This window comes from Gopherus flavomarginatus, chromosome 5, assembly GCF_025201925.1.
Source record: "Gopherus flavomarginatus isolate rGopFla2 chromosome 5, rGopFla2.mat.asm, whole genome shotgun sequence".
In the NCBI taxonomy this organism is placed as follows: Eukaryota; Metazoa; Chordata; order Testudines; family Testudinidae; genus Gopherus; species Gopherus flavomarginatus.
Genome location: NC_066621.1, coordinates 73795362 through 73810717, shown reverse-complemented (window position 1 = coordinate 73810717; position 15356 = coordinate 73795362). Strand labels below are relative to the sequence as shown.

The following is a 15356-nucleotide window of genomic DNA, read 5'->3' as shown; positions in this document are numbered from 1 at the left end:
TAGTTTGCCTGCTGCCCTCCACACCAAAAGTGATGCTGTATGCGTATGGAGCTGGTGTTAAGAAAGGCTGAGTACCCACAACTCCCACTGATTTCACTGAGGGTTGTAGGTGCTCAGTATCTATTGAGAACAGGCTTAGCATTGGTAAAGTGCTGTGTAAGTGCTTTTTAGTCTTTATTTTAATGAAAAATATTAACACTAGTGGCCTAAGCAAGTTCAGCCGGGGTCAAGCTATGGAAGGAGTTCAGCACCTTTGTAAATCAGGCCATAGGTCACTGCGGTAGTTAGTAATTATTCTCTCTGCTCACATCCCAATACAATGGTCATCATTAGTGCTTACCACCAGTCACCGCACTGGTCTATGGGAGATACCACCTTCTTTCTCTGTATGTGAAATTCGTGACATCTCTGCTACCAGAACGTTAACAATTAAGTGTTGATTTTTTAATAGACCCACTGTACATTCAATATTATAAGTAACAGATGTGATTTTTTTCTTTCACATTTATTAAAGAACAGAGTTTAATTAAGTGAATGCCAGAGTTTAAAAATTATTACACTTTCAGCAGAAATGTAAACACACATTGGCTAAGGAATTGTATTATCTTAAGCTTCCTGGGCTCCACATTATTGCAGGCTTTTTACTTTTGGCAGTATTTCAGAAGATGGCAAATTTCATATCCAAAGGTATTATGCATACAACTCTTAGTGCTCAGGAACCACATATACAAATACAGCAGATGGTGTCCAGTAATTTCATTTTCATACAATAGATTGTTCCTCACTAAGCGTTGCAATAACACAGGTTGTTTTCTTTTCCAGTTGATACTAATTTTGTCATGAAAAGTGCAGGACTGAAAAATCCATTTTTGTTCTTTTTAAAACAGTTTATGAAGCCAAGATGTCTCTGTTATCGCAAATGGGACACAGGATGTCTTAATTTGATATCACATGTGGTATTGCAAAGGGATCCCTATATGGTCACAATTTTTTTTAAGGCGGGAGAGGGCAGGTTGGACTGTGATCTGAATCTTTTTTTAATGGCTGTTTTAATGTAGAAGTGTGGTTGCTGTGAAGGGTTTCACTGCCTAAAGTACTATGTTGTAAGAGTATGTGACTCTTTGTTGCCTGGCCATGAGGTGCACATTTGAGCCTACATTAAAGATTAGTAGCATTAGCCTCTGGTTTTGTTAGTAATTTCATGTGTGTTTGCTAATGCAAGTCCTCCACCTAATTGGAGAAAGGGGTTACGGTCATTGAAGCACTTTTTCAAGCATGTTACAAAAGGAGTTAGACAGGTAATCTATGGGTTTTCCACACACTTGTTAAATTAGAAGTGTCTGAACATTAGAATACATTGAGGAAAATAAAGACAAGTGACTAAATATTAGTCTGAAATAGGTGACTGAGTTTGACTCATGCCTTTTAGTGGGTCAGATTCTAAGAAGTATTTCTAAGAGATCACAATCTAATAGTACCATCAAGCTTACTTCCCTTTCTCCCACAACCATTCTAGCATCCAAGGGAATGCAAGCTTTTGGTAGAACAATAGGGCCCCAAACTTGCACAGGCAGTATAGTCTAGTGATTGGAGGAGGGATGGTCCCCCCGGATGCCCAGGGTTGTGAGGCACCTCATCAGCACCAGTTCTTAAGCATCAGGCAGCCTTGTCTGTGCCTGCTGTGAGTCAGCTCCCTGAAGCCACTCACTTCTGGCAACATAAGTACTACCTTCTAGATCTCTGCAGGCCCTGCTCCCTCTTTGTAGATCAGTGAATGGCACACACCAATCCCCAAGCCATCTCCAAGCATTCCCTATAGTGTCCAGGCCCTTATCCACTGAACACTCTCAGAAATATCAGGTCTGCTGTTCCCAAAGGAACAGTATACACGCCTGCTTATATCATACAACTTAGGACCAGCTTTTGGTTAATACTAAAGCATTGACATATAGTTATAATGAAAACAAGAATAAATGTATTATCAAAGACTAGAGATTCAGGAGAAAGTGAATAAGGATATTGGAAATGGTTATGTCTAAACAAGTTCATTGCATGCTCTCTAGAGGCTAAACTTAAGTAATAGATAAAGTTACTGAGTAAAGAAGTTTATCTCACCCAAAGTTCTCTTTAGTGTTTTCAGCCAATGTTGGCTAAGTGCCTGTTTTCATGAATGCAAATGTGATATCCGTTTACTTCCCTAGGTGCAGGGTCTTTTAGAAATACCCTCAAAGTTCATCGTCTTTACTCTTATACAGGATAACCTCCCATGGCTCGTTTTTTCCTGTGTGCTCCTTTCCTGGTGATTTCATCTCTCTTCCTTAACATTTGACTTTGTATGTAAATGGCCTTCCACTGTGTTAGCTTACAATACTTAATATACATCCCAGCAGAGAGATGGTGGCTATACATTGGTATAGACTATTAAGAACATATTTTCAGTATATATGTACATACATTTGGTGGTGATATTGATGACCAGTGTGACACCAGCTTTCATTTGATATCTCCCATACATTCTTTGGTGAAACAGAATGAGTTCCTGTATCCCACTTCCCTGTTGTCATTAAGGGCTTCTTGGGTCACACCAGGATACATGGGTTATGTTTGCAATTCTGCCATTTACTTGCTGTGGCCTAATTTAACTGCTCCTTGCTCAGTTTACCCATTTTATAATGCCTGTGTGAGAGAATTATGAGACCATCTCACAAAAATATTTAAATTCTCTAAAGAATTTCTGATGTGTTCTGCTGTCCTGAAATGAAAGGTGCTGTTAACTGCAAATTATTATTCACAAAATACTTTATTTCATCTCTTAAAAGCCAAATCCTAATCTCACCGACATAGAGCAAGTTAATGGGCTTTGACTGTGGGAATCTTGCTTAGTTTGGGAGTGGACTCAGAAGTAATGCCACAGCCTATGAAAGTGGAGTGTTATATATTGGCTACCACGCTCCTCCCTCTCTTGTATTCTTTGCTTAGACCCATGTATTATGGTCTTTGCTTGTTGGTATTTGCCTTCTTCTATGTAGTGAGCCACAAAGACCTGGCACAGAGATCTTCACAGCACACAAGGATGTCGTGTACCCATTCTCAAGGGTCCCTACTGCTTTGGTCCCCATGTCACAGGTTCATAGCTTTTTAGTTGTGATCTTACAACATCTGTTTAAGGGAGTGCAGAGTTTGGATTTCAGATAATTAGAGAGAGATCGTGGAGCTCATGCATGTGAAACTGGGAGCCCTGACCAACAATTCAACATATCAAAAGGGGAGGGCCCTCACATGTTAGTCTCTGTAGATGTAATCAGTAACACATATGCAGTATTATCTTAACAAAAGAAACAAGAAAGGCAAAACAGAAACAAATCTAATTCTGCTAAATACAAGACTAAGGAACTGATATTTAGATGTTGCAGGTGCTCAGTACTTCAACTGAAGCCAGTGGGAGCTGTGAGAATTCAGCTGAATTCAGCTCTGAAAACCTGACTATAAATGTGGTAAAAGTTTAAATCCTATGTAGAAAATTCATGGAGGTTGTCCCTTTCCACAATAACCCAAAAAACCCTAAAATTCCATCGTACACATCTTCTGGTGGGAGGTAAGAATTAGGAGTCATTTGAAAAGGACTCAGACTGCAACAATAATTGGGAGAGAGAATGAGATAAAATAGCTTGGAAGTTTTGATGGCAGTAGATTAAATGTTAAAATAGTTCACATGAAAAATCAGTTCCTTCACAAAGGTAACAGCAACAGTAAATTATCAGATGAGTCAATAAGACTTATCTAAAATCAAGACCCCATTATATGGAAAGGAAGGTAACTGAACCTTTAAATGAAAACTTTTTAAACCAAGCAAATCTCTGGGTTTGCTATCGTAGTCATGAAGTTCTAAGAGTCTCATGACTCTGGTTAAGGTTGCTCTCGGCTCAGCCAGTTGTCAGTCCTTGTTCACCTGTTATGTCCTGTGCGCCTTCTGCTGACCTTCAGCAGACAGCTGCACCCCCATCTCAGGATTTTCGGGTTCATCCAATGTAATGGTCTCTCAAACTCGGTGGTGTTTCAGCTAATGTTGTGATGGCAAGTTTCTTTGTGTTTGGGTTCTGGGCCTCAGCCATGTTTCTGTTCTTTTCTCATTGTCTGGCATGAAACTGTAGCATCTATAGTCAACTTGTTTCATGAGTGAACTTGCAAAATTTCAAATACCAGGGAAGGTGATGCTTAGTGCAATAATTGCATCAAATAAAGTTGAAGAGAACAAAGCTGTTACATTGTCAGAGAACTTGCTCTTAGGCACTCTCTGGTGGTGAAATTTTATCTTTCTTTTGTTTTCCAAAGGCAGACCAAGGAAGTGTAAAGTAAAGGAGCATTTGTCAGTAAGCACCCAAAAGTGTGCTAAGCACTTCGGTGACAAGTAGACATAAGTCCTACTCTGGAGGGCTTTTAGGGTAAATAGACGATGATTAGACAACGGACTGGGAGTAGCATACAGAGGAAGAGTGATGCTGATAGGCTTGGATTTGCTGGTTCTATTTTTTATTTGTAAGAGGTAGATAAACTTAGGCAGTAGATAAATGAAGCTACATTGTAGCAAAGAACACCTGGGAGATGTAGCCAGATTCTGTTGGTTTATGACAAAGCTGATATTGTTCACAAGTTTACAGTCACAAATATTAATCCTCAAATCTTGTATCCATCAGAAAGGGGTGTAAGAAGAAAGCAATATTGTGTTTCTCAGAATTGGAGGATTATGTTGAGACCACTTTTTTTGGATGAAGAGGCAGAGAAACTCTACATTTGAATGGCAAGTGGAAAGTGCCAACAATAAAACAATTCCTGAATCCACAGTCCTGGACTGTGTTTTATCATTTAATGAGCTGATAACAAGAAAAATAAAATAGCCCCCACCTATTTCATACACTGAAATAAACCATTACAGTTTATGGTATTGAGTTTCATATACTGAACACTTAGGCTATTTTTTCTTGATCTCTTTTAAATGTCTCAATAAAAGGCAAAAGAAATTAAACCAAAAAAATCTCCATCACTCATATAATATTAGGGATGTGATGTGATGATAAAAGAAAATAAATTGTAAAACTATAGACAGATTCTGGGAGTTGAGAGGTTTCAAAATAAAATGTAATATCTTGCAGAGAGCATGTTAAATTGTCAGGCACTTTTTTTCTGTATTTCCTTTTGCCATTTTGCTGATTACCCAGGTATCTGAGGGTGTTTTTTCAAAAAGCTCATGGCTAGTTAAGACCACATCTTTGGACGTTCTTGAAAGCCTAATACAAGGTTCTCACCACCCTCACTTCCCCTGAGGCCAGTGGGATGAAAGCACTTTTCAGCAAGTTGCAGAAACAGGCCTTAGTTAGCCTCCTTCTGCACAACTCAGTTCAGTGAGACACAAGCAAGTGTGGATTGACAGTTGCTTCCATGAAGGTGCTGTGATTAGAGAATAACCTTAGCTATCACTTGGAGTTCACATTCTCCAAGATTTGGGTGGTGGTCAGATTTTATAGTTGGTTGTGATATTACAAACTTCCAATTGTTTATCACAAAATAAGTTTGGCAGGGAAAACCTAATTCAGTAAGTGAATTTTTAATAGGTGTATCTCTTAATAATCATTGGTAATGGGACAGGAAAAGGAGAATGGGTTTGGGAATATATAGGATAATATAATGGGATATTGATAGGGTTGTTTGGAGTTCGGCTATGGTTTGTGAAGGGGGAAATTCCATCCTTGAGCATGGTTGTTGCAGAATCCTCCATAAAGCATCTGACTTTATAAATGGGATGTGCAGTAGGATTGGCAAAATATAAAAAAGTAAGAGATGGAGTTTCAGTGTAAATTATGAACTAACTTGCTTTGTGGATTGAAGTCGGATTTTAGTGTGTTTGAAAGTGGTATAATGCGGTTTTAGTTCTCTCCAGTTCTTGGGTCATTTTTTAATGGGTTAGATTAAAACTAACAGCATTCCAGATCTCTCAGTCTATGAAAAAAGCCACCTCATTGTGCTCTTGAGATCAAATTGCCAGACGAGAGATAGCAAAGCAGCAAGAACAAAGAAAACCTAGCTGCACGTGTTTGAAATGATCTTTATGCATTGCAATGAAAGGGTTCACATACAATTCAGGGAGGAGGTAAATGGCAATGAACTGAGTATTTTCCTTAATATTTATTAATCAGATGTTTGGTTTGTTTTGGATGGTTGGTTGGTTTTTAGTTTTGGCTTTTTAGTGATTGTTCCCCAGTGTATCAGAAGCAAACGCAGTTAGTAGAGTTTATTTATCTCGGCTTTTGCCTGGCAAAAAGCAGGCTTAACAAACAAACAATAAAATGTCTAAGTGTAATCAAAAATTATTATTGATTTTTTTAAATCAGTTTGGTGGTTCTAGATTTTGAACCCTAAAAAAAGGAAGAATTTATTAAAGAAATTTGGAATGGAGATTCTGTTATGATTTATTGTTTCCATTAGACTGATGCAGAAAAGCATTCACAGGTCGAGCGGAATTCCCTGTGGTCCAGTGATGAAGTCAAGAAATCTGATGGAGGATCAGATAGTGGCATAAAGATGGAGTCTGGATCTAAATGGAGGCGAAATCCTTCCGATGTGTCTGATGAATCTGATAAAAGCACTTCTGGTAGGAAGAACACTGTCATTTCACAGACTGGTTCCTGGAGACGGGGCATGTCAGCTCAGGTTGGCATTACTACACCGAGAACTAAACCTTCAACTACCTCAGGCTCGCTGAAGACACCTGGAACAGGTGAGGAAAAATGTAACACACAGTCAGGCCAACAGCTTACAATGGAGAAATAAATTGCTTAACTGCTTTCCTGTGGCAGGAGGTGAACTTCAACTAGTTCTATATTTGCTCTAGGAAGTGTGTATATACAACATACTAAATCTCTGTGTTTCTGTTTTATGGCTGTATGTGAATTTTAAATGATACTTATTATACCAAAATGCTTTGAATATCCTTTGCCTGTTTTGAATGTCCCTTAAATTAGACTGTTCGTTGGACACAGTGTTTGCAGTTCAATATTCTTGTTTCTTGTAATGGTAATTAATGGAACTCCATTTTCATAGTCTGGGATTAAGAGTAGCTCAGAACCTAGATTTTATCTGGCTAAGCATAGTTGTGTGAAAGAAGCTTTTTCACTGCTAAAATAGCACCTGCATCTTAATTTATATTAAAGAAAATTTTCAGATGGACTTCATCAGAGCTCTTAGCACATGCAAATTTGTGCTTGAGCATTAATAATATTTGTGCATGCAAATAGATGAATTACACTTTCACTCATACTTGGTTGTATACCCTATTGTGAATGGAAATTTCAAGGTCTGGTTTGAAAATGTGGCCTCTACCAGTTAAATACACATTTTTTCTAAAGCTTATTTATTGTTACCATATCATATCACTTCACTATTGACAAAAAGGGATCCAGCCAATGGTAATCATGAAGGAAAAACACTTCTTACTTATCTGTCACTCTTACTTAACAGTTTGTTCACTGTTTTTTGTATTCTCAAGATAAACATACCAGATACTGTCTCCTGGCAAGCCTGCATATATAACCCTCAATAGTGCATTATTGTTTATTACAAACTGGATCATAATTCTTAACCACACTCTTGTGGCTAGCATACTTTTGTTTTCATGATGCTTTGATGTTTACCATTTGCTTAGCATTTTCAATTTAAGCATTTGACTTCTTTTTCTATTTTTTAGGGAAAACTGATGATGCCAAGGTATCAGAAAAAGGTAGACTTTCTCCTAAAGCTGGACATGTTAAACGTTCTCCATCAGATGCAGGACGGAGCAGTGGTGATGAATCCAAAAAGCCTCCCACAAATAACTCTAGAACAGCTGCTGCTAATACAAATACATTTGGATTTAAGAAACAGAGTGGGTCAGCTGGAGGCATGACTATGATTACTGCCAGTGGCGCGACTATCACCAGCAGATCAGCCACACTGGGCAAAATCCCCAAATCATCTGGACTCATGGGTCGGTCCACTGGTCGGAAAACTAGTGTTGATGGCTCACAAAACCAGGATGATGGCTACTTAGCACTTAGTGCCCGCACTAATCTTCAGTATCGTAGTTTACCCAGGCCCAGTAAATCCAGTAGCAGAAGTGGAGCTGGTAATAGATCTAGTACCAGTAGCATAGACTCCAACATAAGCAGCAAGTCAGCTGGGTTGCCTGTCCCTAAAATGAGAGAGCCAGCTAAGGTATCCCTTGGAAGCTCTCTGCCAGGTCTAGTCAACCAAACAGATAAAGAGAAAGGGATATCGTCTGATAATGAAAGTGTGGCTTCATGTAATTCTGTTAAAGTGAACCCTGCATCCCAGACTGCTTCTAGTGGAACTCAAAGCACTCACCAACAAGGAGCCAAGTACCCTGACGTGGCCTCCCCCACTTTGCGCAGGTAGGCACAACGTTTATTCATTGTGGAAGTACATTAAGTGGAGTTATACAATTATGGCTGTTTAGGTCAGGGACTAGCTAAGTTTTGTGGGCTCTTACTAGTGCGTGTGCTAAGTTGAGGTCTTTGTGCTGAAATTTAATTTCACAGCTAGTATATATGTGCGCCAATAATATTGTAAATATTTATTGCATTATGAGACAGCAGCAAACTTAAACATATTGAAATTGATTGTTAAACCGTCCCCAAAATGATAGCTGTGGCTAATTCAGAATAAAGTTAGTACTTGAAAACATTATAAAGGCTGAAATATAAACCCACAGCAACAAGGCTCCTGTATAACTATTGATTCCACCCCATTGTACTTACACATTGTGCAGTAACAAAGGGAGACTGTCCAGAGTTCAGCCAGAGTTACACATTGAATTCAATGGAGTTACTCCAGATTTGCATTAGTGTGAGAATGTAATTTGACCCAGTATATTTACATTTGTTCACTTACTTGGCCCAATACACTATCTCACTCTGTTGCGTGTAACGCTGTCCTGTGTGGTGAGACTCTTTATCTTAGGTGCCCAAGTATGGAGGTACAGAGCAGCTTAACTAAAAGTACTGTGTCAGCTGCATTGAATTTTCTTATTTTTTACAGAAATCTTCTTACATGTAATGATCTATTTCTTAGCTCTTTCTGTCTGTATATATTCCCCTCCCTTCCCTATTATTTTTAACACAAGTACTTGGGTGAGTGGGACTTAATTTCCTTGCTTTTCTGCAGCGTTTGCATCAATGTCTCAACTGTAGCAAATATATGCATTAACATTATTTTCCATTTTAATTTGACATTGTAAGTAATATAGTCTCTTTTGAGTTGCAGTGTTCTGGATTTCATTGTTGTCTTGACATCATAATTTCATTTCCATACAATTACACTGACATCATCCTACTTCAAATGAAGTGAGGATGTCACATTCCATTCAAGCTGCCAACTTGAGCGTAACTTCTATAGTGGTGGTTTGGGTTCCAGCTAGGCACAAAAGGAATACTTCATTTCTTTTTAGATGAATGGCCATCTTTGAAAAGCCTGTGCAAGTATAATTCAGCATGACCTGTGTAGTTTAGTGATTCTTCTATTTCTGGACATCATTAGAAAAGTTATATCTAGCTGAAAATTTAATTTCTAGCAATTGCTATTTTAAAATAAAAAAACTAAAAGATTGTTTCTTGTTCTGATATTACACCGTAAATGAAAAATGTCTATGTTGCTTGGCTCAAATATATGAATACTCAAACTCAATCATACATTTCTGTTGATGACCAGAAAACCATTTTACTAGACCCTTTATTGGTATAATGTTTGAACTACATGCAACTTTTAAGAATAGACACTGAGAGAATATCAGGTGTCTTAGAGAGTTCTTTGTGGAGGAGGTTAAGGTTTAATCTAAACCTTCACTTTCTTTGTCAGCTGTTTCATTCTTCAGTTGTCACCAGACTATATAAATAAATGTATGCCTGGCACAGCTATATCATTTTTAATGGAATTTGCCCAGTGTGTGTATTGCGGGGCACTAGCCCTGTCATTGTGTAATATTGAGAATTTTGTTGCACTCTTTCTTTGTGTTTAATATTCCATGCTGATTTTACGCAGCAAATAAGCATCTGTAACAATAAAAAGACAGCAGTAAAGACTGCTACTGCTATATGTTAAATACTACCAACCTTGAATTTGAAAGCAAATATATTTTCTACACTTATGTGAAGAGTAAAATTCCATAATTACAATTATTTTATGAAAGTCTATTGCTGTCTTAATTGTTCCAGCATATCTCATCTAGCACTTTCTGTCATGTAAAAACAATTTATATTACATAGAAGACCATGCATGTTTTTATGCCACTTGTTTGTGAGCCTTAGTGTTCACTCTTCTCCTGATGCATCCCTAAGGACACAACGCAACAATCAGCTCAGTTATGCCTGTTTCTTGTCAAAACTAGGAGAGGAGCAAAAATATTCTTATTGTCTGTAGGATGTCTACTTCCAAGATTAACCTTTATACCGACACTGCCAACTTGCTGAGTTGGGCTGGTTCTGCATTCAAAAGGTACATTCTTCAGACCACAACCTCCTTGGATGTCCAGCTCCATGACTCTTTTTTATTTATTTAATTACCTCATTTAATTAGGTTTGAGAAGCAGGATGCCAGGAGACATTATCCATACAACAAGATCATCCCAGTGGGGCTGGGAGTCAGACATATTGACTATATTTTAGGTGGTGACAATGTTTTAAAGAGAGAATTTGTCATTGTTCTATGGTAGCACTATGAAAATATCCCTATCTCCCTCTGAAATCTTTTACAGTCTGGTCTCTGAGTATGCACTGGGGGATAATTAGTTTCTTTTGAGAGAAGTTAGCATTAGTTTGGCCTCAAAAATCTCCATTAATCATAGACATTCTTCACTTTCTTGGTCTGATGGCAGCTGGCATATGCTTGTTGTTAGTATGCTCAGCAAATTAAGACCAAAGATTAGATTAAGCTAAACACCCTCATAGTACATTCTAGAAGCAGGGCTTGCTATATAAATTGCAGAGATCTCCACTGTCAAATCACCACTATGTAGAGATCATATCTGGTCCTAAGCAGAAGAAAAATAGGCCTCCCTTAAGGAAATTGTTTAGGGATAATAGAAAATGGCATGTTGTTCCTAGCAGAGAGCTGTCTTAAATGTCCTAACCACTGCTCCTAATGGGTGAAATTTTCAAAAGCACTTAAGTGATTTAGAAGCATATGTCCAATTTTCAAAAATGATGTAAGTGCTTAGGAGTCTAAGTGCCATTGACTTGCAATGAGACTTAGGTTCCAAAGTGCTTACGGACCTTTGAAAATGGCTATCTTGAATAACTTAGGTGTTTTTGAAACTTTCTCCCAGTAGCTCTTATAAAGGTAATAGAGGCTATTTGCATGATTTAGACAGGGCCGTGTTTTTTAGCAGAAAAACATCAGACTTTCCCTGCTAGTTGTCATTGACTTTTGTAGGGGATTTCTTCAGATACTTGCTTTTGTATGGGCTGCTTAGTGATTAGTACAAAAGTCAAAAAATTTTCCTCAGAGATCTGTGTTATCTTTCAAAATATGATTTGAGTGATCTGTATTTATAGATCGGAACAACAGCCAGTCTAATATTCCATGCTTTAAAGTCATCAATTCAGTATTATCAAAGGAAAAATCCATTTCCCTCAGGAAACAGAAGATAAAATGGCTAATAATTTTTAGTTCAGTGAAAGTTATATTTGAAGGTTCATAGAAGGAAAAGTTAAGATGTGGCCGAAATTGTTTGGCATAATAATTTTCTCTGGGTTTTATTAGTGGCAAGGAAGGGAAAAGGAAGCCCATCAATTCATGGTTGTCGATATGAATCTAAGAAAGACAATTTATAGGCAGGACATTTCTTTAAGGCAGAGCCTATCGTTCTCTTTTTTTTTTCGATTTAGCTAGCAACAAAAAAATATTTTTCTGAAGCACCAGTTTTCAGTCTATATCATAGTTATCTTGTATCATTTCCTATAGAAGTAACATCTGGGGGTCTCAGTATAATATGTAATTTTCCAATGATAGTTTTTTCAAGTGTCTAAGGACAAATAATATATGTATAAAATATCTTTTATACTTAATAATTTTACATTCCATTTCATGAAGTTTTTGTTACATTTTCTGAACTTTTTTCCACAGACTTTTTGGTGGAAAACCAAGTAAACAAGTTCCCATCACAACAGCTGATAATATGAAAAATTCAGTGGTGATCTCCAATCCTCATGCTACCTTGAGCCAGCCGGGTAACCTTGATTCTCCTTCTGGCAGCGGTATACTGAGCAGTGGGGGCAGCAGTCCTCTTTACAGTAAAAACACGGATATGAACCAGTCTCCGTTAGCCTCTAGTCCCAGTTCGGCCCATTCAGCTCCCTCCAACAGTTTAACTTGGGGTACCAACGCAAGTAGCTCTTCTGCTGTTAGCAAGGATGGCATTGGATATCAGTCTGTCAGCAGTCTTCACACCAGCTGTGAATCCATTGATATCTCTCTCAGCAGCGGAGGTGGACTGAGCCATAACTCATCCAGTGGCTTGATCGCAGCTTCTAAAGATGATTCTTTAACTCCCTTTGTCAGAACGAACAGTGTTAAGACAACTTTGTCTGAAAGGTGAGTAGGTTTAAATTTAGACTCCATTAATATGTACTGTATGCTCATATCTTAAAAATCAGTGATGTGACAACTGTAACTAACATTCCATGATTGCAATTCAGATTGCTATTCCTACAAGGTAAATATTGAAGGATACTACCACAACATACAAAAATGGCCATTTCAAGCAAGAAATTCAGTTCTGAATTACATTAAGCATGGAGATGGGTTCAGAAGAGTCTTTCATTTGCAATTGCCACTGCTGTGGAACATTTTAAATTACTCAGTGCTACCTCCTATTTGAATTTCATATATCTTCTTATCTTTCTGTATTAGCTGATCTAGTAGTGGTCCACAATACACTCCACCAGCATTTTAATCTTGTCTTGAGAAGCCAAGTATTTCTGGTTAAAATGAATGAGTTTGTTTTAATAATATTTCACACAGTTAGGATGTGGACAATAAGTACTTGGATACTGTAGTGATTAGTCTGGTATATGAACGGAAGTAGAACAGAAAATTTCTTTCAGAGCACACAATAAGAGTGCACTGTCTGTAGAAGGCACTGTAGTTTGAAACCTTGGAATTTAGCCTTACCTTATTATATGACTTTGTTACTAAAACTTTGTTGCATCTTTGTAACAGAAAACAACTACTAAAAAAAAAAAAATGTTCTAACAGTTTTTTGTCTTAACGCCTTCACCTTTCTCTTCTTTTTCACGCTAATATTCCTTCTCTTGTTTTCTGTCTCATTGGACTTGTTCTTCTAGCCCTCTCTCTTCCCCTGGTGCTAGTCCCAAATTCTGCAGAAATACTTTACCCAGAAGACAGGACAGGTAATGCTGTCTCAAGGCAGCAGAATGCACAAAGGCTCTGGGTTTTGTTGCCCACATTTATAAAGCAAAGTGTCTTGTGAGAGACAGGCTCAGTTGAGACCTCTGCTGTGTTTGTTGGTCAGTTGTAAATTGTGACACACAGACATGCCAGTGAGAGTCCACTTAATTCAATCTGGGGGTGGCATACGGCAGAGTTGACAGATGTAGTTTGTGGGTTTTTAGTTGTTGGTTTTTTTGGTTGGTTTGGTTTGTGTTTTTGCCAAAGGCAATTTGAAAATCCTGCAATTTGTATCTACCATGATGAACTCTCACTAGCATTTCAGCATTCCTATGGCATGCTGCTTTTTTCACTGCGTTTCAGGCTTTTCACCTTTGTCATGAAGTTCAAGTGTTGCTCAGTACACTCAGTGTTGTAAGTCCTTTACTCCAGTTTGGGTCATAGGTGTCTTTCAGGCTTTTGTGTGTGTCCGTTCTTGTAACAATGAATGCAGGAAGATGGGAGATAGTGGACATGAAGCTAATGGCTCCAGCTTTCTTTTGCACTCTGCTACTCTTACGTCTAGGAATTGACAGTGATATTAGCTAGAGGGCTTGACGGTAAATTGTTTTATTTAAACATGATATAGTTATTTCAGTTAAAAACAAACCCTCCTCACAAAATAAAAAGCCAGTTGTCCATTTGTCCATTATGTGAAAACACAACTCTAAATATTTGATTTTTGCAAATGCTAATAGATTGATATCACACTGAAGATGGAATTTAAGTTGAAATACAAAAACACTGAAAACTCTGGGCCAATTTGAAAAAGCTGCCACTATATTTACTTTGCAACTAAGGTGGTGTCTACACTACAACTTACGCTGACATTACTTATGTCGCTCATGGATACATATAAACCACACCCTTGAGCAGTGTAAATTACGTCGGCATAAGAGCTTCTTCCACTGACATAGCTTCTGCCGCTTGCAGAGGTAGGTTTTTTATGCCCTCTCCCGTCAGCATAGAATGTTTTCACCACACGGGCTGCAGCGGTGCAGCTGTATCACTACTGCCGGGCCGCTGCAGTGCTGTTCGTATTGACGTGGCCTAAGTGATAGTAAATGATTGCACTTGCTCTGTGATGAAGGCAGAAGGAAATGGTATGAGGGCATCTTTTGACTTTGAGATACTATCGGTATTCACAAGTAGGTGGCTGCACGCCTGTTTAAATGTATATTTTGAAGCATTCATTTGAAGTATGTTCTTTTATTTTTTTAAAGAGCCATTTTTGTTCAGTATGGAAAGGGGAAATAACAAGGCCACTATTGTGAGCAGATGAAATTCATTAGCATGATACCAAATGCATGTATAACACAATCCACACATGCCTAGGAGGCTTTTTTTGTTGTTGTTGTTGTTGCATGTTTACTTAGATAGGGTGCATCACTTTTTCCTCTGAAAATGTGATGCAGATGTTTATACTTCTCTCCTCGTTCTGATTTTTAATCTTCCCCTTTTGTTCTTCTCTGAAGTTCTTTTCTTTTAACTTTTCTACAGCGACCCACATCTTGATAGGAACACTTTGCCTAAGAAGGGATTCAGGTATTGGTGTTTCCACATAGTATAACAGCTTTTGTTGTGGTTTTGGAGCTTTGCTTTGTGTTTCTGTTGTGGCTGTTCGTGGTAGTCTCTGCTTTTGCAGGGGGTGGCAGCAATCTTTCTTTCTTTCTTTCTTTCTGAAGTCCTCAAAGAAGGCCCTTTTCCAACATGTTTCTTTTCTTCATCCAGTGGCTTCACTGCTTGAGCAGGAACTGTGGCTTTTGCTGGCTGAATTGCTGAAAAGCATCTCATAAACCATCATTGGGCTTGATTTGAAAGCAATAATTTGCAGCTAAACTAGGTGTATTCATTTTCACAATGCA

The 15356-nt window shown here is 38.2% G+C and overlaps 1 protein-coding gene across 10 annotated transcripts in view; it reads left to right on the top strand.

Moving 5' to 3' along the window:
- Positions 1 to 15356, top strand: part of NAV2 (neuron navigator 2) — a 356425-nt gene that overhangs the window by 283568 nt on the left and 57501 nt on the right. For 4 of the 10 annotated variants that reach the window (XM_050955206.1, XM_050955203.1, XM_050955201.1 and 1 more), the window contains 5 exons: positions 6481 to 6772; positions 7739 to 8441; positions 12169 to 12636; positions 13389 to 13454; positions 14992 to 15036. In XM_050955206.1, coding sequence (XP_050811163.1) covers positions 6481 to 6772; positions 7739 to 8441; positions 12169 to 12636; positions 13389 to 13454; positions 14992 to 15036 — 1574 coding nt within the window. The remainder of the gene's footprint in view (positions 1 to 6480; positions 6773 to 7738; positions 8442 to 12168; positions 12637 to 13388; positions 13455 to 14991; positions 15037 to 15356) is intronic. The other 6 variants (XM_050955210.1, XM_050955208.1, XM_050955207.1 and 3 more) reach the window with 2 other exon arrangements.